The sequence below is a fragment of the Akebia trifoliata genome, chromosome 14 (genome assembly GCF_017979445.1).
Source record: "Akebia trifoliata isolate Shusen 1 chromosome 14, ASM1797944v1, whole genome shotgun sequence".
In the NCBI taxonomy this organism is placed as follows: Eukaryota; Viridiplantae; Streptophyta; class Magnoliopsida; order Ranunculales; family Lardizabalaceae; genus Akebia; species Akebia trifoliata.
The window spans coordinates 6,777,672-6,803,544 of NC_141388.1; the positions used below are offsets into that span (position 1 = coordinate 6,777,672).

The window sequence follows — 25,873 nt, forward strand, 5'->3', positions numbered from 1 at the left end:
TAAAAAAAAGTAAAGAAAAAAGATAGAAGCAAGAGAAAATAATTTTGTTTCGCTATTTGAGCAGATGCATGTCCAACATGTAAATAGTCGCAACAAGCATGAGAAAATAAGTGTCTAAGGCCAGAAATGCCACTGATAGGTGAAAGAACATAATTTGTATTACCATGGAAGTCTCCACTTTGTTGACAAATCAGGCATCAATCTGATCTCACCCACACCAGTTAGATTAGTCCCATCAGCTGGTCCATCACAACTTGAACTCATTCCCATAGATGCAAACGTTAAACCTACGCCATTCTTCTTGACAACATCATAAAACCGCTTTACTGGGACTACCTGATACGATAAGTTGTTAATTGAACCATAATCATGTTACGTCCTATCCCAAATATTGGGGTTTGAAACACGAAGCCTATTTCACCATTCCACTCTACATCAGACGGTATATTCAGTTGAGGCATTATTTATGTTGATAATACTACAAAAAATGTAGTAATTTGACATCTTTATTCTTACAATGTGACAAAAAAATTATCAGGACGGTAAGCATAAATTTAAATGCAGTGCTATAGAAAAGCATGACAATGCATGAAGAAATTGTAATAATAAATAACACATCAAGAAATATATAATTCGTTGGACTTTGCACTTAAATCATTGACATGAGACAATAACCAAGCCCAAGATAGTGTTATGCAACTGAAACTTATCTTTAACATTAACAAGTGAGTTGGCATCTTTCACCAATGATAATATTTCTTAAAACCCTAAAAAAAAAAAAGTTATACACCAACAAACCAAGTATATTCCTGGCCTTGGGCATGTGTTTCATACAAGATTTATGCAGACATCATTTACTGGTTTTGTCTCTCCTTCCCTCCACCTCAAGTCATCACATACAATAAATATTTCTCTAGCTAAAAACAGGAATGGCATCATCACCATCAGAGCTTTATTCCAACTATTTGGAGTTTCACTACACAAATCATGAAGGCAATCCTATTTTCCTCTGGCCATGTCTTTTATAAAAGTGTGCATCACCAAATCTCTTTTTCTATTTTTTGTATTGTATTATGTATTAACTGACAATAATCTAGAACAAGAAGAAAGAATAAATAGCTACACCTATGGTGAATGTTGTAGCCATCACTAAGGTGCATGGAATATGGTTATGACTTTAACACACAAGAGTTTCATCTCTAGACAAACAAGACGTGTGAATATGCCTATGAATTCCCATGCAAATACAAATAAGAAGAGGGAAAGAAGAAGAAGAAAGAAAAGTGATAGGTGTATGAAAGTGGCGTAGACAACAATGAAGAGAGTTAATATCTATTATTATTTTCATTCTTAAGGAGGATCTTGTCCAAGCACTTATTTGTTTTTCAACTAAATTCATTTTTCATGTGTTTCAACTAATTAACATATTCCAAAACTTCTCTTGGAGAAAAATGGTGATGAAAAAAAAACATAATGATATAGTAAGTGGTTGGGGCAAACATATATATGAAGAGCAAAGAACTCACACGACATCTGTGTTGTCCAGAAGCATCAACCCAAATAATGCGAACAAATACAATATCCTGTTGTGCAACATTATTCTCTATTGTTACAGGGTTGTGAGGTATAGAATTCTTGGAAGTAGATATAATCCTACTAATCTTATAAAGTCGAGCTGCATTTTGCTTTAAAATGTCTTCAGCCGCTTCAACAGCTTCAGGAATTGTAAGATCACCATCATCACAAGAATTACATAGAACAGAAAATATAACTTCGCGAGCTTTCTTTGCACCTATAGAATCAACCAAAAGACAATAAATAACTAGATATAATAGTTCATGTGACCCAGCAAACAAGAATATATAACATTCAATAGATTGAGAGAAGGGAAGAGAATCCATGTTAGCGGTACGAATTTTGAGCAAGAGACAAACTAACCTCTGCATACAAATAACATATAAATGGTAAATGACCAAAACTTACTTCCCAGGTATGAAGTGGAAAGGGAACTGAAGAAAAACATAAATATGCAAGGTTGATTTAAAAATATTTAATGAATAGTCATAATGACATGATGTTGTACACTGCAAGATAAGTAGATTGATACTCTTTAGATGGATTGGTACACTACCACTTGAGCTGACTACGTCACAAACCCTAATAACCAATATTAGACATTGGATACAATATATTTGAAAAGATCCATGAATGATGAAGGTGTGCAACACAGAACATTGCTAGTACAATCCTGAAGTTAAGTACAGGTCTATGGCATGTACTACCCATACTACTGTATACATGAACCGTAAAGGGTTGCTCAAGGGTGCCAGAAATGTTGCTTCTTTTCTGTCATTGCATCATGTGACTTGGGTTTACTCTCCCTATGACACAAAATGTTAGATCATATTTTAATTTATGTATCAAGTATTTATTTAGTTTTTGAAGGCAAGTGGATCATTAATGATTAGTAGTTGTCACTTAGTGGGTGAAGGCAAGTTACAAAAGCAGGAAATGGTATTGACAATCACGGCCAACTTAGATAATTGACAACTTCAATTTGCATATCAATTTTATTGCCCTGTACATTTAAAAACTGGCATCAGATATTTTTGAATATGAAAAACCATAAATTAGGCTTTCAATGCAATGCTTTCCCATGAATGCGCATTAATTTCAACACTGAATTATGCTAGAATGTCTTTTGGATAATAAACAATTTAAACATACCTAAGTAGAAAGTTTCAGGAAATGCATAGCCATCAGTACTGAACATCACCTGCAAAAAATAAGCTAAGGTTAACGGTTATGGCAAAATAGTAAATAGAAACAATAAAAGTAAAAATAAATAAAAAATTCATAGTGAGGAGGTATGAAGCTTGTGTTAAGAGAGAATTCATCCACGTGGCCAAGTTATTTGGCTGCTAAAAGTAGATTCACATTCCGAACAGAGATTTGAAGAAAGAGGTAATTTGGATTTAGCATCACTACTCCCACAAATACAAACCTCAACTTTCAACCAAGTATAGGTTTGAATCATCATCACAAATTGAAAATAAAGTACGGATTTCAGATCAGATACAATGCAAGGAATTGTCTCAATCAAAAAAATGATCATAGGCATTGATTTAAAGTTTTGTACAATCTCAAAATGTCTCAGCCGAGATTGAAATGAAACATTGAATGTTTCGGGATTGTCTCAGAGACAGCTTTGATATTCTCCAGATAGAGAGAATGTTTCGAGATGAGATTTTAAACTTTGATATAGGTTCACTTTGGTGAATGTATAAGAGATGCAGAAAATATCCTGTCCATGAATGTCTTTATCCTATTCATGGGGCATACTGGTCATTTTTTGTGCTAATTGGGCTTATAAAACTGTACCCATTTTCATGATAGTCATCTTTTCATTGATCATGGTAAACATTAGAAGACCTTGAGATTTATCTGCAAACAGAGACAAAATCTGAACCCCAAACTAACAGGTCATCTACAGCCACACTGCTTGAGATTTTAGGATGCACTAGAAAACAGTTGCGGAGAAATTTTCTTGAGCCTGACCTTAAGATCACTACTTCACAGCCAAAACACCACCAAAATCTCCTATTCAAAGTCTAATAATCAAGAGATGATATTACATGAGGTGGTCTTCTCCTGTCTCTCTCTGTCTTTCTCACATCTGATAGTCACCATGAGCCTCAGTCAAAGTAACAGGACAAGCAAGAATTCAAATTCAACATCTTCATTGTCACCTCAGCTTCTCCATCCTCTAAGCCGGCCAAGCAAATCCAATGTCGGATGATACATCACTAATACCTCCGCTTAGAATTTCTCTCATGAATGTTCTCTTTGAGGATTTTCAGTGTGTCATTGTTGCAACTACTACTTGATGGACTTCTTTTATATCAACAATATAGGCACTTTCCTATTCCAGATTCCTCCCCAAACTAGTTTTTCATTCTTTTTTTTTTTGCGTGTGTCCCCTGTCTGACTTGTAATTTGCCCAAACGAACACTATATCATTGGAATATAGCTTGACAGTCATTGACTGCACTTCAAAACCCGGGGTTAACATAGTATTTTTTTTTTTTTCTGGATAGGTCATTCTTAACCTTGTTGAAGATACATTAACTATGTATAAAAATTATCAACTCCTTACAATAAATGGAAAATAGTACAAGAAAGACATCATTAGCACTTGGTGCAAATATTTTTTGGAGCAGTAAATGCAATTGTATTGCAGGGTTAGACTCACTATAAAATACCAGATACAAAAGAATAATAGCATCTCAAAAAGAGTGAGACATAATTAATAAATAAGAGACTACATCTGTAATACAATCTCCCTCCACTTAAAAAATCAATAATAGAAACATTATTATAATTGGTCAACATAGAAGTTTAGAGATCATGTACAACAGAAATAATCAAACAAGCATGAAAATCTTTTCAACAAGATAGATGCATCAAAAATAACATAAATACAATGCACTCTTGACCTAAAATATTAAGGAAAGGTCAAGTGTTCACCTTCTTTATTGGAGCTAACTCTAAAAGTTCTTTGACACAAGTTATCATCCCATGGACACTAAGCTTTGGCACAGCCAATCCGAAATCAAGGTAAACCTGATTGTGAAAGCATTACTAAATCTGTGAAGGAACTTGTAGGTTTTGACTTGAATAAAAGTCCAAAAGGCCATATTCAAAATACAAAATAACATACCTGAGGGTAAACAGAGGCTAGATATGATGCTTCCTTAGAAAAAGGATAGGATGCATGCAGAAGCACAATACAACATTTAGAATATCTCTTGTCTTCAAGAAGGGCTCGCAGATGAAGGGGATTACTCAGCCTCAAATCCAAATCTCTATCCCCAAAACTGATACCAATTTTTTTTAAAGGAAGTTTAGTATTTATTTATATAAAATTATAAAAGATTTATTGAAAAAAAAAAGAGGTAAAAAAGAAGAAAGATAAATGAAAACTAATGAAAGTACTAGGAATATAGCAGAGAATCTTGTAGTTCTATGATCAAATGCATACTCATGTTAAATTTATGGGGGACTCTCTAGCCAAAGAAGGAACCTCTAAAGAAGAGAAGCCTTGTATGTAAGGATCGCTCTATTTTACAAAATAAGTGAAACTACACGAAGTATTTTTGTAACCACTAAGAAAATAAAAGACATCTTGCATAAAACAAGCTTAACTAAATTGAATAAGGAAATGATAGAATTAAATGCATATCTCTACAAGTGTCAACCATATTCCTTGCAAAATAAATAAGGGCCCAGACAAATATGTGTGTTAGGATGCATTAGTTTGGTAAGTGTGAAGAAGTGAAGACTCATGTATTACCCTGTGTGTATTTGTATCGGTAAGTCAAAGCACAAAGCAAAGTTCAAACTACACATAAAGATATAGTCAATGAAGCTTTTATTCTTGATCCGAAAAGGCTTCCCAACTGCAAGAAGTGACAAAAGTATCATCTTCTGCTGGACATGAAAGAGTTCTAGCAATGTATTTGATTATAGTTTATATTAAATGCATACAGCTCATACTTACAACTTAAGACTTCAGTAAGTCCTTCCTCAGCATCTTTCTTAGTAACAAGTGGATTGATTTCTAGACCACTTCGGTATGCAGCTATGCTCTTCAAGGCAACACATTTATCAACAACTGTAACAAAGGTGCTAAGGAAACTAACCAAATGAAGGACTGACATCTTTTACCAACAAAAGATTATCTTCTTCATAAAAGCCTTACCTTTTACAATTTACCAATAAAAGATAAGATTTGGAAAACATAAATATGAAAGGATATGACTTCAACTTTTCCTTGAAGATTTCGGTGAACATATCCACTGTCCATTTTGATCCACATGGTATCCCCTGAAAAAAAGAAAATGTATGGATACAGCTCTAATCTTTAAAAAAAAAAAAAAATTAAATTAAATTAAATGAAGAAGCTCTCTCCATTAACTTATTCAAGGTATTATAGCGAACAAAGAGGCTACATAAACATTAAAACTCAATTTATCATCGGGATCCCCCGCCAAGAAATAGCAAAAATAACTGATGCAGTAGCCTGAAATCTGTTATTTTAGTTTGAATCTGAAATTTACCATCTTTAGTAAGCTCCTGTTTTTAGGTCAATTTTAAGATGTTTTGTGTCCTAAATTGTTTAGGAAGGTACTATTAAGTATTTTAAGATTAATATCAAAGTTCGAGTCAAATTAGGATTTTTACTATGCTTTGAAAATTTTATTTCAGTAAAATTTTTACTATTTTTGGAAACTTTCTATTTCAGGACTCTATTTCTTCCTTTGCATAGTTTCCTTCTTAAATTTTCTGTACTTTTCTCTTTATTTTGTTGAGAACAAACTGTGATTTGCATTAATAATTTATAATGAGATCATTCCTAACACAGGATCTATAGTTGACATTGTACATACTCGAACTAATCTTAACTTCTATATCTTAATATAGAAATGGCATAATCAGAAAGAAACATTTAAGCTCCATTATTTATTTATTTATTTTATCCTTGTTTGCCTTGTATGATTTATATCTCCACAGAAAATAATTATTTTCTATTTCAATTTATTTCTAAATGCTCCCATTATTTTGTGTGCCAACAATCAGGTTTCGAAGTTTTCATTTCAGAATGTTTCATTCCAGACATTTCGATTTCAACCAAGATCAGAACAAAACATTGACTCCTAAACATTGAATGTTTTGGATTATTTTTTTTTTATAGGTTGAATGTTTTGGGTTTTCTCGGAATGTTTTGGTATGTCTCAGGATATTCCAAGACATACCATTGAGAGTCTTGATTTTCTCTCAGCCGAAACATTGCCTCAAGACGAGATTTTAAACCTTGCCAACAGTAACAAAGAAACAAAAGAAAAATAATGAAAAGTGAGGCACAAGCATTGGCTAAATGATGTAAACCTCAGTTGTTTTTACATATCTTCCTTGTGCCTTGTGATTTGTTTAATGAGCCTTGCCTTGAGAAGCATCTTAAGGCATATGCCTCACACATGAAAAAATGCAGATTGCAAATATATAGGTACACAACATTAAAATATAAAGCATGAACATAGCCAAATTTAAGAAAATAAACAAAATCTCTCTCTCTGTAATATATATTACATAAAATTAGGACTTACATAAAATTAAATTATCATTTAAATAATTATTTTAGAAATTTTAAATAGATTATCTAGTTTTATATCAAAGTTTATCATTTTATGTATTCCAAGAGCAGTATTGTAATCTAAAATATTAACTAAGCCGATTTTGAATTTGCATTAGAGGTCCCACTATAATAGAGGAGATGTAAAGGATATTTTTGTAATTTTAACATGAATAATGCTGAAGTGACCTCAAGATTGGACCTCACATAGCACATCTTGACGTGAAAGTGTTTGGGAACTATAGATTCTTTTCCTCAAGAAATGAGTGAAAAAGCATCTATGGTTCTTATCCGCTTTCACATCAAGATGTGTGATATGAGGTCCAATCTTGACGTCATTCCAGCACAACTCTTTTAACGTAAGTAACTACCCAGTTATAGGAGTGGTGCATTTGTAACTTTTTTCATTTTTGAAAGAAAAGACCCCAATTATTAGTAAGTTTAAATGGATTGTGGGGCACTTTTAAAATTTAAAACTTTGGTGTCAACCAGGGCAGATTGACAGTGGGGGCGCTTGCTCCCACAAGAATTTTCAAAGTCTATGGATTAGTGACTTGTTAGGACAGATTTTAGCAACAGATAAAAAAATCTGTCACTGTTGCCCCCACATAAAAAAAACAAAAAATTCATTCTTAGTTGCCCCCACAACTATTTTTTTTTTCACTCTTAGCCGTCCCCACAAATTTTTTCCTACTCTTGGTTGCCCCCACATGAGCAAAATCCTGGCTCGGCCCCTGGAGTCAACAAGTCTCTACTCCACGTCTCCACCTTCTCTCATCTTTATTATTACAATGAGAAAAGGCTGAGTAGAAGTGGTCCAACATCAAATTTTGGAATCCCACAAAAGACCCCACCTTTACATCTAAGCTTAATAGTATGAGAGTAATTTTCATCAAAAATCAATAAAATCACAATCCCACGGTACCTAAAATCACATTTGTCACTTTTCTAAAATTATATATATACTTTTCTAATGTTATCTTCAAAATTCCCTTATTTAATATTTTAGATAACAAAAATATATCTCCAAGCAGAGAACATTTATAGAGAAAAAAAAACATCGGAAAGAAGAAAAAATTCATGTAAAGAAGAGCAAAAAATATTCGAAAAATCAAAAAATGTCTCACGTTATCAAGAATCTTCTCAGCCAGACGTTCAATTCGCAACACTCTACCAACAACAGGTGCAAAGCTCTTGTGCCAATCGAGATCATGCATTTTGTCGAACTCAATTCCATCATCAATAAGTAAGGTAGAGATCTTAGCAGCTCCAAAGCACTTTGAACTAATCGATTGTAATCCCGAGGATCGGCGATGTGTTTCAACCCCATCCAAGGATTTCTCACAACCATACAGTTCTGCAATCTCTCTCAAACTTCTCTGTAATTCATAAAATTTCAAAAAGAGAGGGAAAAAAATCAGATCTTTATCGGTGTGATTGAGTTATACCGAAAAAACACTAATTTCTTGATCAAAATCAAAAGTTCAAAAAAAAATTTTAAAAAAAAATTCCAAGGTAAGGATTGAAAAGTTTAACGAGAAAACAATAGGGGATTGCCCGATTCGGTGACTCAGAGGTGTCGTGCAAGTTCAACTCGTTTGACTACTAGTCAAACTCATGTTTTACACCGTTGATGCCATTCAATCCAACGGTGACTGGTGAACAAGCGCACGATAGAAAGATTGAAGTTTACCTTGAAAGAAAGAGTGTGGGGTGCGTAGGCTAAGGCCTCGCCTTCTGCTTCAGAGAAGCATCTTAAGAAAGGGAAGGTGGAGTCGAGGGAGATGATATTGTGCGCATGGGCGTCCACCAGCTCCACCTTCTCCACTGCTTCTCTCAGCTCCGCATACTTCTCCATCTCTCTGTCTCTCTGGATCAGGAGTTGGTCGTGTATGTAGTTGAAACATGAATCGTTGAATTTCTTTTGTGGGAGTTTTGATGCAATAGATCTGAGGTTCAAAAATAATCTTGCATCATTAAAATTTATTTCAAATATAATAATTATTAAAAAAAAATTTGAAAGCTGGTCCTCGAATTTTATGATATTAATATCGATGAATATCAACGGTTTGTATATTAAAAAGATGTTGATACGGTACATCTCAATCTTCTCCCGATAGAAACCTCCAAGTTAAGATTCAAAAAACTACGGCTAACGGATCAGCTCGTAAGTTACGCTCCACGACAGTCGATATTAATTTGTTATTTCCTTAAATAGAGAAATATGAATATTTCGTAATGCCAATCTCATGAAATCACAAAACTAAAATCGTGGATTTTAATAATTCATGTTGAAACATCGAGATCAAAGATTATAACAAGACTAATCTCGTCAATTTGCATCATTGATCCTGATAATTCATGTTCAAACATCGAGATTTAGGATTTACAATCATTGATAATGTTGATTTTAAACTATCAATCTAGACGATTGAAGCAAAGGTAGATCGAAATGATTTGAATTGTCAAATATTGATAATTTGAATTATTGATGGTAGAGGGGTTAAGAGTATTAAAAAAGAAAAAATTTATTATATAAATTATTAAATTACGATAGAAATTTTTTGATGGTCTTTTTTGAAAGAAATGTAGGTGCATTAAGTAATTTTTCCAAAATAGAATGGTAAAAAGGATTATGTTTGAGACTTATTTGTAGAGATATTTTAATATAAAATAAATAAATATAAATAATTTTTATAATTTATTAATTTTAGTAATTTGTTCTCCTCTAATTTTTATTAGTGGTATAGCATAGTGAGCACCGTTAGAGAGAGAATGTGACAGTAACAATGTGTACTATTAGAATCTGTGATAGTGATTACTAATGTAAGGCTCTCCATATTTTTTCCTACGTCCTTCATGAAAGACAAGGGTGATGTTCTCCTTTCAAGGACAAGAATACAGCTTTTGGTTGGGCAAAGAGGGAAAATTGTGCACCGAGTTAAATATATGACACACACTAAGCCGAGTCAGGTTGACGTGGTGTGGTGTGTTTGATTAGTTACTTATTTTTTCTTACGAATTACATTTTAGATTGGGCCGAACGGGGAAATTCTACACCTAGTTAAATCAATGATACACGCGAGTCGAACCGAGTCATATGAGATGAGGTGAGGTGTCTTTCATTAATTACTAATCTTTTTATTACGAATTACATTTTGTAATAATTAATTATTATTTAATTAATGAATTTTTACCATTAAATTATACTAATTAAAGTATTAAAAACATATTAGCCATTTAAGTTTCTATTTTCTATATATTCAAACATAATCCTTAAGGGAAAGCAGATCTTTATATTCTTTCTTTCTTTTTCGAGTGATATTCTTTTATGCTCAAGTTTATTTTCTTGTTCTAATTTCTTAAATTAAATATCTGTTTTTTATTTTATTTTATTTTGTAAAGATTTTGAGTGTGTATTTGGATGCCTGTCTAAGATGCAATATATAGAAGAAGATCTAATTGATATTGGACAGTTGTATCCTTAGAGCATCGTGTCATTGTTCTGCTTGCATTTCTAAAATTTTGCAAAGGCTTGAAATACCTTAAAGAGAACAACTAAGTTTGTGCCCCGATTCAATTCAGTTATTACAGGTCAAATAACAATATTACTAAAGTTTTGATACAATTCAATAGATTCAAGGTTAGGTAATAAAGAAATTTTTTAGTCTCTGTTAATTTATAATTGATCAACATCACTTAATGGTAAAAATAATGATAACTTGACTATAATAGAATTTTAGTTTAGGGATCAAAAAATAAATAAATAAAGTTTTAGCTCGGATTTGAAGTTTGATAATTCAATAAAAGAAGTGGAAGATGGAGAAAATATAATAAAATAACAAAACTATAATTCAAATAAAATAATACATATTTTTATAGAATTAATAAATAAACATTTATTTATTGAAAAATATTTTAAAATCATGTACCAAAAACAAATAAAATCAGGTCCAAAGTCACACAAAGCAATCTTAAATAATAATTTTTTCAAAATCGTATACTAACAATCCCTATTCAACCACCTTAGATGTGTAACTAAATTAGCCTATGTCGATTAGTCTACCTGCCATGACCTAGGCATATTGGACAACATCAATATTTGACCAAATGGTGGGGATTCTTCAATTATCATCATCTTCTTTACTATCATAACAAGATAAGGCCGAGTTTAATAATTCCAACATTTAGATTTAAAAAATGCCCTCATCTTAACATATAAAATTAAGAGAAAATTATAAATAAATAAAAACTCTAATAAAATAATTATTTCTCAAAAAGAACTGAATTTATTGCAAATTACCATAACGATAATAAATCGACCATTCAATAGTCGATTTTTTCTCTCTCTTGATTTTTTTTAAAATCGAAATTAAAAAAAAAAAAAAAACGGCCATTGAATGGCCAGGTTTTTATCTCTCCTCTTTCTCTCTTTTTATTATTTAAAAAAAAATGAATTTTTAAAAAGACATTGAATAGTTGATTGTTTTCTCTCTCTCCTCTTTCTTTTTCTTGATTTTTTGAATAGCTTTGCTTCTCCTCTCTTCTTCTTTAATAAACTGTAAGTTCTTTCTATTTTTACGCCTTTTCATTTTGATTTTTCTCTATTATTACATCATGGCATAGTTGTTTATTGGATGTTTTAATTTAAAAAATCCTAATTATCTAAAAGGGACTTTATAGGCCAATTTCGAAAGAATTAAGCTATCTATCATTTGCACGTTGTAAGTCCTTTAATTTTTTTTCTCTTTTATTTTTTCAAAGGTTTTTTTATGTATTTATTTCATAAAGAGAAAGAGGAGAGAGAGAAAAAAAATCAGTTATTCAATGTTTTTTTTTAATTCATTTTTTTTTTAAATAATCAAGAGAGAGAAAGAAAACAGGCTATTCAATGGCCATTTTTTTTTAAATTCGATTTTTAAAAAAATATAATCAAGAGAGAGAAAAAAAAATCGACTATTCAAAGGCCGGTTTATTATCATTTTGGTAATTTGCAATATTCAGTTCTTTTTGTGAAATAATTATTTTATTAGATTTTTTTTGATAATTTTCCCTAAAATTAATATATTCAAATTTATTTTAGTCGAAACAAAATATCTAAAACCGAGTTGAAAAGTCACATGTGGTAAATGCTATCATACATCTCCAAAATCAAGTTAATTAATTTTTGAAAGGAAAATGTTGAAGTAATATTGAAATTGACATCATTTGACATTGTCATCGTGGATGTGTGTACAGAACCATAGATGTTTTTCATCGATATACAAGTGAGAAGCATTTGTGGTTCTATGCACACTAATGTATGAAACTATGTCAATGTCACTGTCACTCCAGTACAACTCTTTCTGAAATTACAAAAAGAGTTAGAATCCAGAACAAGAATAGATCCTTTTGTAGTGAGCTTTTCTTGTAGCATTTTTTTATGGTTAGAAGAGTACCACGTCAACTAGATACAAAAAAATACATGGTTGAAAATTGGTTGAACATCGGTGGTTCAATGACCACCCATTTTCCATGTGTTAGATTATGCAAATAACACATTTTTTCGGGTTTTTTTTATTATATAAATAAGATCTAAGACTTTCATACTAGAGTTCTGTGTTTTTATTTTTTTTCTTAATATGATCATATTTCTACTATAGATAAAGCACTACAAGAAAATCTCATTACAGACAATCTGCTCCCATCCAGAATAGAGTCCAATTTCTTTATAATACAAACGGTGTCTACATAGTAAGATTTGATTCAAGGTTAAAACTCATAAGCTACTAAACAATCGTGTACGCAATTCTATGTGTTTTAATTCCAATAAAAAAGTGTTATGTAGACACTCAAATAGTTATGAATCATGTCAAAAAATTCATTTCTGCTTAGGCCATTTCTAAAATAGAAAATCCTATCTATGTCCCCAAAATAAAAAATCCGTTGGTAAAAAAATTAGAAAAGAGAAACATTTTCCTTACTAACTCAATAAGTTCTTAAGCCTTACTAAGGGTTGTTTTGCTCAAATGGACTAGCACATCAACAATCCAACGCTCCTCTAAGTTTCTTCTCTATCAAAGCAAACACTCCAAGCTCCAATCTACTTCTTCTTCTTGCTATTAAAATCTTATTTCTCCATTGGTCTCATTCAAATAGATTAGAGACTCTAAAAAATCACAATTAATTTATGATCATTAATCCTCTTCCAAAAAAAATTATTTCTAATTTTTTTGGGTGAATTTTGCATCAGATTAAAGTACGGATTTAAGGAAAATATTATCATATTTATTCATTGTTCTTATTTAAATAGATTTTAAAATAGTTCTTTTTATTTTTTACTCTTTAGGATTCTTGAGAAGTTGAAGGGACCCATTGTGGTCTCTCAATAGACCTTGAAAATAAATCAAGATTAACGTATGTTCTTAGATATATTTTAAATGGTAAAAATTCTGTTAGAAAAAATCTGGTTTTTTCTAGATTTTTGTGACCGAGTGGGTCTATTCGAGTTATGATTTAAGTAGGTCCCACAATTTATTTGAGGCGGGACCATTTAGAAACTTATTCTTCTTATTGAAGAGAATAATTTCATGTTTTTAGTTGTCAAAAATCACTTTTGATGAGGATGATCTATGTGGAGGATGATCTCTTCACCACAGAGATCATCCTCAAAAAAAAAAAAAAAAAAAAAAAATCAGCCCATTCTGAAACTTGTAACCCCTATTTTGAAAAATGTTTGACTCTCTTTACGGCCTCCGAATGTTTCCCGGGTTTTATATCTTATTTTGTAAAATACTTAAGTCATAAACCGTAAAGCGCTACAAATTAAGATCCACTCAATATCAGTGGGGTCAAGGCCAACAATCATTGATGATTAACGTTTTGACGAAGAATTTTTGTTCATGTTGGCTTGCAGGTGCATTCGGAGCTACATTTACATTTAAAAACAACTGCCCGCACAAAGTGTGGCCAGGCACATTGGCTGGTGGAGGCGCAGCCCAATTATCTTCAACCGGGTTTGAACTTGTACCGGGTGCATCATCTTCATTAGATGTCCCACCACCATGGACGGGCGATTCTGGGCTCGGACCCTTTGCTCCACAGACTCCTCCGGCAAATTCACATACCCCACTGGTGATTGCAGATCGGGTCATATTCAATGCAATGGAGCCGGAGGGGCACCACCAACCACATTAGTGGAACTAATAGCAGCCAATGCTAGCCAATATTTCTATGATGTTAGCCTCATCGATGGTTACAATTTACCAGTTTCAATGACCCCACAAGGTGGGCTGGGTTGCAAATCCACGAGTTGTGCCGCTGATGTGAACTCAGTTTGCCCACCTGAGTTGAGTGTGAAGGGGCCCAGTGGGAGTACAATAGCTTGTAAGAGTAGTGCTTGTGAGGCGTTTAAAGATCCAAAGTATTGTTGTACCGGATCGTTTGATAGCCCCACGACTTGTCCACCATCGAATTATTCGATGATCTTCAAGAATGCGTGTCCTCAGACTTATAGCTATGCTTATGATGATAAAACAAGCACATTTACATGTTCTGGTGGGGCCAACTACTTGATCACCTTCTGCCCTTAAACACATGAAGAAAAATAAATTAAATTAGATAAATAAATAAATGTGTATCTGTAAGCAGATGGAGAATCACTTTTACTTTACGTAAGTTCTTAATAAGAGGATGATGCATTTATGGAATAGTTGTGTATTGTTCCTATTTTCAAGAACATAAGGAACTCTTTTTTTATTTTTAATACAGACCCAAAGGTATCCCAGAAGAAAAATGGATGGTAATGATGATTTCTTACACCTTACTCATGTATACTTTGAGAACACTGAATCAATATGATACTTGCCAAAAGGGCCTCCGATGATAAAGTTGATTGGAATTTAAGCTAAAGAGAACATCGAATCACAATATTCTCTAATCCTTTCTACTTACCTTTTCCCTTCTAAATATAAGGATCTCTCCCCAGTTGTCTTAATTTGGCGGTTTTCTTGTATCATATCTCTTTAATTTCTATGATCATAGAGATCTTCTTTGTAATTATAGATTCCTTCCACCCCTAGACACTCCCTGTTGGGTGCTAGCTAATTCTTGACCCTTTCCCAGAGCATGAGGCACATGTGTCACAGATTTGTCCTTGGTCACATGGGCCTGTCAGTTGTTCTTATCCCTCACTTGACCCAATAGCAACTCCTTTGAGGAAGGTCATTTGCTCTCATTCCAGAGATTCCATTGCATCGCATTCAACCGAGCAGAATGCCTTCAAGCATTCAATACTCACCCTAGGAGCAAGAGATGGGGATTCAAGGGAATCTAGGTACTCGTCTTTGGCATCAGAATAGGAATTCCAATCATTATTTCGCCTTCAGGGGAGCGGTTGGAATAGATGGACCTGAGATGGGAGATGAAGGAGTTGACTCAGTTGCCCCCACCCCCCCTCCCCCTTTCTTGTGGTCAGCTTGGTTCACCAAGGTCAAATTCTGCTTCTCTTGTTGATGGATATACATCGCATCCAATGAATTGTCTCTCGGGGTTCAGTAGTTCCTGCTTGGATGCTGCCTAGTACAGGAACGAGAGAAAGGGAATAAACAGATTCCTTTGGATCGTGAGCAAAGGATCAATGTAATATGAGAGCCAATTTCAAGTGCTTCCATTAGTAGTGACATACATACACTTTGCTAAAGTCGGAGTGAGCAGACGCTGAAGTGAGACGGTTAGAGGTCATACATAAAGTGAGGTTGTCCGTGTGCGATTGAGTCAGTCTGTTCGACCTAAGTTACCTTTAAAAAAGCGTTGTAATTAAATCAATCTATCCTTCCTTCCAGTCCTAAGGTCTTAAGGTAAATAAAATAAGTTAATCAGTTCATATCTCTTCCTTCACCCACCCAAATAGAACTTGATTTGGTGGGGCGCAACGCAAATAGAAAACATCTCCGAGCGAGCGAAGGTTCAGGTAGTACTTTCTTTCCGCAACCTAAGCGAGGGTCTGCAAGAGAGCTTAGGTTGCAAAGCTGCGGGATCAGTCCCGTCCTTCAACCGCTTCCGCAGCGCTTTCAATTAGCTTCGGCAGAGTTGTCTAATAGCATATTTTTATGAAGAAAGATCTAACGCTTAGTAGCTTGTCGTCTAGTTACCTATACTTGACTCTCTCCCGAAACTATCTATCTAGACGGAGTCTCGTAAAGCGAGCCGTGCAGTGTGATGCATAATAAAGTGAGTTCTTTCTGTAGCTTAGGTCACTTAGTATAGGTTGCTTAGGTAGCTATTTCATAACCAATAGCTTAAGTACCAAAGGCTTTCGGAGCCGGCCCTAATCAATGTTCTCTTTGATTAGGCCCTTCGTCTACACCTACTCTTTCTTTTAGTTTCGTTTAGAAGCGAAGTGATCACTTATTTGACTTAGAATCTATATTTATCAATCCCTAGATTTTTGCAAGAAGTTGTGTCTTTATTGTTTCGTGTTGAGAAATCAACTCTCTTTAATGGGATTCACTCTTATCTATGATTCCGCCCTAGATGAGGCACCCGAGCACCTTGCCAAACTAGGAAATGCTCGTAATGTATAACTCAAATAAACTGCTCATTTTCCTTTGTTTTTTGAGGTCTATATAATCAAGTATTCTCCTCAAGAAATTTATTGAAACATTATTCAAACATACTTTAAATGCCCTTTTAAAGTTTTGAAGAAATCATCTCTTTAATATGACATACAACGCCTTTCACCTTTTGGTCAATATTTGACACATTCCTATGTTTGATCACCTCAATCTTCTCCTATAGACAATAAAAAAATGATCTAAAAGCATTTGATTTTGCTTTTCAAAATCAGTCATCTACAACTTCTTGGATGGTGATGATGTGATGACATTGATGATGATGATTATTTATCGGTAGTATGCAATAAGACATGCAAGATTAAGGTTAAGGGACAAGTCATCACTTTTAAAAAAGAGTTAGATACGTGAATCAACAAGATGAAGAGGATGATTTTGGTGATGGCATCTCATTTCATTCATGAATGATATTGAGATAACTCATCTAATTCCTATCAATCTAGGATGATTTTTAAAATCGTGAAACGTGATTTTTACAATTCATTTCTAATTTTTCATACCTTCGTTCAAGTTTACAATTGACTAATGGAATTTTGTTGTAAAAAGGGCTACTCTATACCATTTTACAACTACCAAAAAGTCTAAATATGCAGTTAAACAAGTAAGAATGTGAGACTATTAAACGAGCAGATAGCCAACGTATGTCCTTTAAAATAATGAAACATACTACTTCACCAACATTTTTATTATCGGATGATCACAGCCATCTATCATTTAGATGTGGGGAATGCTAAGGTCCAATGCTTCATAGGGATGTTAGCATTGTCCAATACTTTTTTCCCAATAATACCCCTTTTTATTTTGTCTTTTACTAAAAAAGACAAGGGTGTATTGGTCTTTTACACAATACATGTTTGTTTACATAATAAATACTACGAACATTTAAGTATTTTGAATTAAATATCTTTTTTTTTTTACGAAATGCTTTGACAATTAATACCAACATAATAAATGTATTTATTGTGTAAAAAACTAACATGTCTTTGTCTTTTTCACTGAAAAACAAAATAAAGAGTAGTATTATTGAAAAAAAAAAAGGGTTGAAAAATACTCACGTCGCAATGAGTTATTGGATATTAGCATTCATCTTTAGATGCGTATCGATTGGGTTTGAGTTTACCAACGAAAGTAGGTGTATTGATTAAATCAGGGAAAATTTGGACCCGTGATATTTCATCTTATCCTGAATATTTTTCCTCTATTAATAGACACTCATTTTTCCACCAGTAATAAACACTCATTTACATCTATATATATATATATATATATATATGCACTCCAATCCTCACCCTTTTCTTCATTCGTATAGAAGCTTTGGTAAAGAAGTAGAAAAAAAAAAAAAAGGTGGGGTTAGGCTGCTAAGCACTTGGTGATGGAAACAAAAAAACTGGTCGTCCTTCTCTTTGCCATCATGGCCTCAGGTTTGTTATCTTTGTATTTTTTTATGATTATTATAAATGTACAAATATATGATACAAATGATATTTTGAGGTCAGATCCATAGAAAGATCTAGTGAAATATGTGTTAAAATAATCAAGGAAACATTATATTAATGTTGTTGGCTAAGCTAATGTCATATTTGGTCTTCTATTAAATATCCCTGTTAGAGTTTCATTGTGTCCTTGAATCCGTAGGACCGTTGAACCCATTAATAGGGAGAACTCCATGCCCTTGCAACCCCAAGTTGGATGTTTGGGGAATAATATTCATGGGGACTTTAATTCAAAACATCTAACACAATATATATATATATTCTCTAACGATCGACTTATGTATTATAGGCGAGGAGCTCCTCCGTAGCACGTTTTTCTTGTAGTATCATGTAGTGTTTTTATACAATTGAGAGAGCACCATTTTCAAAGCCTTGATCCCCCCACACAAAAGAAAAAGGGGGGTTCAATGTATGATCAGTTACAAGTTTCAGAACGGGCTGATTTTTTGTGAGGATGATCTCTATGATGAGGAGATCATCCTCACAAAAAATCAGCCAGTTTCTAAATTTCTAATCCCATCAAAAATGGTTTACAAAAAATGGACGGTCCACGGTTCTTTAACGTAAACTAGGGTTAGAGGTTTCGGAATGAGCTGATTTTTTATGAGGACGATCTCTTCACCATAGAGATCATCCTCCCAAAAAACATCAGCCCACACTGTTTGGCTCTCTTTAGGGCCTCCGAACGCTTCCCGGGTTTTATATCTTATTTTGTAAAATACTTTGGTCATGAACCTTAAAGCGCTACAAATTAAGATCCACTGAATATCAGTGGGGTCATTGCCACCAGTCATTGAAGATTAATGTTTTAACGAAGAATTTTTGTTCATATTGGCTTGCAGGTGCATTCGGAGCTACATTTACATTTAAAAACAACTGCCCAGACAAAGTGTGGCCAGGCACATTGACTGGTGGAGGCGCAGCCCAATTATCTTCAACCGGGTTTGAACTTGTACCGGGTTCATCATCTTCATTAGATGTCCCAGCACCATGGACGGGCCGATTCTGGGCTCGGACCCTTTGCTCCACAGACTCCTCTGGCAAATTCACATGCCCCACTGGTGATTGCGGTTCGGGTCAAATTCAATGCAATGGAGCCGGAGGGGCACCACCAACCACATTAGTGGAACTAACTCTAGCAGCCAATGCTGGCCAAGATTTCTATGATGTTAGCCTCGTCGATGGTTACAATTTACCGGTTTCAGTGACCCCACAAGGTGGGTCGGATTGCAAATCCACGAGTTGTGCCGCTAATGTGAACTCAGTTTGCCCACCTGAGTTGAGTGTGAAGGGATCCAGTGGGAGTACAATAGCTTGTAAGAGTGCTTGTGAGGCGTTTAAAGATCCAAAGTATTGTTGTACCGGACCGAACAATAGCCCCGAGACTTGTCCACCAACGAATTATTCGATGATCTTCAAGAATGCGTGTCCTCAGGCTTATAGCTAGCTATGCTTATGATGATAAATCAAGCACATTTACATGTTCTGGTGGGGCCAACTACTTGATCACCTTCTGCCCTTAAACACATGAAGAAAAATAAATTAAATAATATAAATAAGTAAATGTGTATCTGTAAGCAGATGGAGAATCACTTTTACTTTACATAAGTTCTTAATAAGAGGATGATGCATTTATGGTTGTGTATTGCTCCTATTATAAGTAAGGTAGAGATCTTAGCAGCTCCAAAGCACTTTGAACTAATCGATTGTAATCCCGAGGATCTGCGATGTGTTTCAACCCCATCCAAGGATTTCTCACAACCATACGGTTCTGCAATCTCTCTCAAACTTCTCTGTAATTCATAAAATTCCAATAAGAGATGGGAAAAAAAATCAGATTTTTATCGAAGTGTGTTTTGAGTTATACCGAAAAAACACTAATTTCCAGCTCCACCTTCTCCACTGCTTCTCTCAGCTCCGCATACTTCTCCATCTCTCTCTCTCTCTCTGTCTCTCTCGATCAGGAGTTGGTCGTGTATGTAGTTGAAACATGAATCGTTGAATTTCTTTTGTGGGAGTTTTGATGCAATAGATCTGAGGTTCAAAAATAATCTTGCATCATTAAAATTTATTTCAAATATAATAATTATTAAATAAAATTTTGAAAGCTCGTCCTCGAATTATGTGAATTTATTTCGATGAATATCAACGTTTTGTATATTAAGAAGATGATGCTACGGTACATCTCAATGGCATTCAATTAATGATGGTGATGGATGTGATGATCATTATGATCATATAAATGAACCCTGAGTTGATATTTTAACTCTCCAATTAGTAAAATCATTATTTCATAATGCCAATCTCATAAAACAACAAAACTAAAATCATTGATCTTAATAATTCATGCTAAAACATCGAGATCAAAGATTATAAAAAGGCCAATCTTGACAATTTGCATCATTGATACTAATAATTCATTTTCAAACCTTGAGATTGAGGATTTACAATCATTGATCATGTGGCGGTTTTAAACTACCAATCTCGACAATTGGAGCAAAGGTAAATCGAAATAATTTTAATTGTCAAATATTAACAATTTGAATTATTGATGTTAAAGGGGATAGGAGTATTAAAAAAGAAAAAAGTTTACTAGATGAACTATTAAATGAGGATAAAAAATTTTGATCGTCTTTATAAAGAAATGTAGGTGCACTAAGTAATTTTCTCAAAATAGGATGGTAAAAAGAATTTATGTGTGAGACTTATTGTTAGAGATATTTTAATATAAAATAAATAATTTTTATAATTTATTAATTTTAGTAATTTGTTCCCCTTTAATTTTTACTAGTGGTGTAGCATATTGAGTACCGTTAGAGAGAGAATGTGACAGTGACAATGTGTACTATTAGAATCTGTGATAGTGATTACTTATGTAAGTCTCTCTATATTTTTTCCTACGTCCTTGTCCCACGCATTCATGAAAGACAAGGGTGATGTTCTCCTTTTAAGGACAAGAATACAGCTTTTGGTTGGGCAAAGAGGGAAAACTGTGCACCGAGTTAAATTAATGACACACACCGTTGATGCCATTCAATCCAACGGTGACTGGTGAACAAGCGCACGATAGAAAGATTGAAGTTTACCTTGAAAGAAAGAGTGTGGGGTGCGTAGGCTAAGGCCTCGCCTTCTGCTTCAGAGAAGCATCTTAAGAAAGGGAAGGTGGAGTCGAGGGAGATGATATTGTGCGCATGGGCGTCCACCAGCTCCACCTTCTCCACTGCTTCTCTCAGCTCCGCATACTTCTCCATCTCTCTCTCTCTCTCTCTCTCTCTCTCTCTCTCTCTCTCTCTCTCTCTCTCTCTCTCTCTCTGTCTCTCTGGATCAGGAGTTGGTCGTGTATGTAGTTGAAACATGAATCGTTGAATTTCTTTTGTGGGAGTTTTGATGCAATAGATCTGAGGTTCAAAAATAATCTTGCATCATTAAAATTTATTTCAAATATAATAATTATTAAAAAAAAATTTGAAAGCTGGTCCTCGAATTTTATGATATTAATATCGATGAATATCAACTGTTTGTATATTAAAAAGATGTTGATACGGTACATCTCAATCTTCTCCCGATAGAAACCTCCAAGTTAAGATTCAAAAAACTACGGCTAACGGATCAGCTCGTAAGTTACGCTCCACGACAGTCGATATTAATTTGTTATTTCCTTAAATAGAGAAATATGAATATTTCGTAATGCCAATCTCATGAAATCACAAAACTAAAATCGTGGACTTTAATAATTCATGTTGAAACATCGAGATCAAAGATTATAACAAGACTAATCTCGTCAATTTGCATCATTGATCCTGATAATTCATGTTCAAACATCGAGATTTAGGATTTACAATCGTTGATGATGTTGATTTTAAACTATCAATCTAGACGATTGAAGCAAAGGTAGATTGAAATGATTTGAATTGTCAAATATTGATAATTTGAATTATTGATGGTAGAGGGGTTAAGAGTATTAAAAAAGAAAAAATTTATTATATAAATTATTAAATTACGATAGAAATTTGTGGTGGTCCTTTTTGAAAGAAATGTAGGTGCATTAAGTAATTTTTCCAAAATAGAATGGTAAAAAGGATTTATGTTTGAGACTTATTTGTAGAGATATTTTAATATAAAATAAATAAATATAAATAATTTTTATAATTTATTAATTTTAGTAATTTGTTCTCCTCTAATTTTTATTAGTGGTATAGCATAGTGAGCACCGTTAGAGAGAGAATGTGACAGTAACAATGTGTACTATTAGAATCTGTGATAGTGATTACTAATGTAAGGCTCTCCATATTTTTTCCTACGTCCTTCATGAAAGACAAGGGTGATGTTCTCCTTTCAAGGACAAGAATACAGCTTTTGGTTGGGCAAAGAGGGAAAATTGTGCACCGAGTTAAATATATGACACACACTAAGCCGAGTCAGGTTGACGTGGTGTGGTGTGGTGTGTTTGATTAGTTACTTATTTTTTCTTACGAATTACATTTTAGATTGGGCCTAACGGGGATATTCTACACTAAGTTAAATCAATGACACACACACGTCGAGCTGAGTCAAATGTGGTGAGGTGAGGTGTTTCATTAATTACTTATCTTTTTATTACAAATTACATTTTGTACTAATAATACATGTAATTAATTAATTTTTACCATTTAAATTATACTAATTAAAGTATTAAAAACATATTAGCCATTTAAGCTTCTATTTTGTATATATTCAAACATAATCCCCAAGGGAAAGCAGATCTTTTTATTCTTTCTTTCTTTTTCTAGTAATATTCTTCTATGCTCAAGTTTATTTTTCTATTCTATTTTCTTAAATTAAATATCTATTTTTTTTTATTTTTTTTTATTTTGTAAAGATTTTGGGTGTGAATTTGGATTCCTATATAAGATGAAATATATAGTAGAAGATCTAATTGATATTGGACAGTTGTATCCTTAAAGCGTCGTGTCATTGTTCTACTTGCATTTATGAAATTTTGGAAAGGTTCGAAACGCTTTAAAAAGAACGTCTGAGTTTGTGCCTCGATTCAATTTAGTTATTATAGGTCAGATAACAATATTACTAAAGTTTTGATACAATTCAAAATATTCAAGACTAAGTAATATAGAAATTTTTTAGTCTCTATTAATTTTACAATTGATCAACATCACTTAATGGTAAAAATAATGATAACTTGACTATAATAGAATTTTAGTTTAGGGATCAAAAAATAAATAAATGAAGTTTTAGCTAGGATTTGAAGTTTGATAATTCAATAAAAGAAGTGGAAGATGGAGAAAATATAATAAAATAACAAAACTATAATTCAAATAAAATAATACATATTTTTATAGAATTAATAAATAAACATTTATTTATTTAAAAATATTTTAAAATCATGTACCAAAAACAAATAAAATCAGGTCCAAAGTCACACAAAGCAATCTTAAATAATATTTTTTCCAAAACCATATACCAGCAATCCCTTTTCAACCACCCAAGATGTGTAACTAAATTAGCCTATGTAGATTAGTCTACCTGCCATGACCTAGGCATATTGGACAACATCAATATTTGACCAAATGGTGGGGATTGTACAATTATCATCATCATCTTTACTATTATAACGAGAGAAGGCTGAATTGAAAAATCAATAATTTCAACATTTAGATTCCAAATATGCCCTCATCTTAACATATAAAATTAATATATTCAAAAATAAAAAATCTAAAATCGAGTTCAAAAGTCACATGTGATAAATGTTATCCTACATCTCCAAAATCAAGTTAATTAATTTTTGAAGTAACATTGAAATTGACATCATTTGACATTGTTATCATGGATGTGTGTGCAGAACCATAGATGCTTTTCATCGATATACAAGTGAGAAGCATTTATGGTTCTATGCACACTAATGTATGAAACGATGTCAATGTCACTCCAGTACAACTCTTTCTGAAATTACAAAAAGAGTTAGAATCCAGAACAAGAACAGATCCTTTGTAGTGAGCTTTTCTTGTAGCATTTTTTTTATGGTTAGAAGAGTACCACGTCAACTAGATACAAAAAAAAAAATACATGATTGAAAATTGATTGAACATCGGTGGTTCAATGACCACCCATTTTCCATGTGTTAGATTATGCAAATAACACATTTTTTCGGGTTTTTTATATATTATACAAATCAGATCTAAGACTTTCATACTAGAGCTCTGTGTTTTTTTTTCTTAATATGATCATATTTCAACTATAGATAAAGCACTATAAGAAAAGCTCATTACAAACAATCCACTTCCATCCAGAACAGAGTCCAATTTCTTTATAATACAATCGGTGTTTTATGTAGTAAGATTTGATTTGAGGTCAAAACTCACAAGCTACTAAACAATCATGCACACAACTCTATGTGTTTTAATTCCAATAAATAAGTGTTATGTAGACACTCAAATAGTTATGGATCACGTCAAAAAATTCATTTCTACTTAGGCCATTTCCGAAATAGAAAATCCTATACATGTCCCCAAAATAAAAAATCGATTGGTAAAAAAATTAGAAAAGAGAAACATTTTCCTTACTAACTTGGTAAGATCTTAAGCCATACTAAGGGTTGTTTTGCTTAAATGGACTAGCACATCAACAATCCAACACTCCTAATTTCTTCTCTATCAAAGCAAACACTCTAAGCTCAAGGGCGGAGCAAGGATTTTACTCATGTGGGGGCAACGTAAAAGTAGAAATTTTTTTGAGGGCAACAAAAATTGTAATTGTTTTGTGTGGGAGCAACATAACAATAAAAACTTTTTTGTGGGGGCAACTAAGAGTGTAAAACAAATTACGAGGGCAACAGCAATAGATTTTTTTTATTTGCCATTATTATCTTTCACAATAGCTCATTACTCCACAGAAGGTTTGAAAATTCTTATGGGGGCAAGTGCCCCCATTGCCCCCACACTAAATCCGCCCCTGTCCAAGCTCCAATCTACTTCTTCTTGCAATTAAAATCTTATTTCTCCATTGTTCTCATTTAAATAGATTAAAGACTCTAAAAAATCACAATTAATTAATGCTTTTCGTTATTCCTCTTCCAAAAAAAAAAAAAATTCTAATTTTTTTTGGATGATTTTTTGCATCAAATTAAAGTACGAATTTAAGGAAAATATTATCATATTTATTCATTGTTCTTATTTAAATAGATTTTAAAATAATACTTTTTATTTTTTATCTTTTAGAATTCTTGAGAAGTTGAAGGGATCCATTGTGGTCTCTCAATAGATCTTGAAAATAAATCAAGATTAAGGTATGTTCTTAGATATATTTTAAATGGTAAAAATTCTGAATTTATTATTTATTTATTGGTTTATTTGTATTAAAATGATTAGAAGGAAAAAAGTAAGATTCTATTATTTTTATTTATTTCAGGTATTGTTAGATTTGTGTTTATATAATTAGAAAAATTATAAATCTTATTCACATGTTTTATTTAATTCTTATATTATTTTGTGTTGAAATGATTAGAAAAAAAATATGATTTTATTATTTTTTATTTATTTAGGGTACTCTAATATTTGTGTTTATCTAATTAAAAATATTGTAAA

At 32.9% G+C, this 25,873-nt stretch overlaps 1 protein-coding gene and 2 pseudogenes across 3 annotated transcripts in view; 2 read left to right on the forward strand and 1 right to left on the reverse strand.

Annotated features, from left to right (window-relative positions):
- LOC147385878 (protein fluG-like) overlaps window positions 1-9,100 on the reverse strand; it is a 40,879-nt gene extending 31,779 nt beyond the window's left edge. For both annotated transcript variants that reach the window (XM_086423879.1, XM_086423878.1), the window contains exons 1-10: window positions 8,886-9,100; window positions 8,320-8,571; window positions 5,818-5,886; window positions 5,561-5,675; window positions 5,354-5,459; window positions 4,721-4,877; window positions 4,528-4,623; window positions 2,728-2,776; window positions 1,527-1,792; window positions 164-336 (exon numbers count right to left, since the gene is read on the reverse strand). In XM_086423879.1, coding sequence (XP_086280005.1) covers window positions 164-336; window positions 1,527-1,792; window positions 2,728-2,776; window positions 4,528-4,623; window positions 4,721-4,877; window positions 5,354-5,459; window positions 5,561-5,675; window positions 5,818-5,886; window positions 8,320-8,571; window positions 8,886-9,050 — 1,448 coding nt within the window. In that variant the 5' untranslated portion in view covers window positions 9,051-9,100. The remainder of the gene's footprint in view (window positions 1-163; window positions 337-1,526; window positions 1,793-2,727; window positions 2,777-4,527; window positions 4,624-4,720; window positions 4,878-5,353; window positions 5,460-5,560; window positions 5,676-5,817; window positions 5,887-8,319; window positions 8,572-8,885) is intronic.
- Window positions 4,068-14,874, forward strand: LOC147385882 (thaumatin-like protein 1b; annotated as a pseudogene).
- Window positions 14,875-18,060: 3,186 nt separating this feature from the next.
- LOC147385883 (thaumatin-like protein 1b) lies at window positions 18,061-19,838 on the forward strand (annotated as a pseudogene). The gene is made up of 2 exons (XR_015172134.1): window positions 18,061-18,224; window positions 19,139-19,838. The product of XR_015172134.1 is annotated as a thaumatin-like protein 1b (transcript).
- Window positions 19,839-25,873: the final 6,035 nt, after the last annotated feature.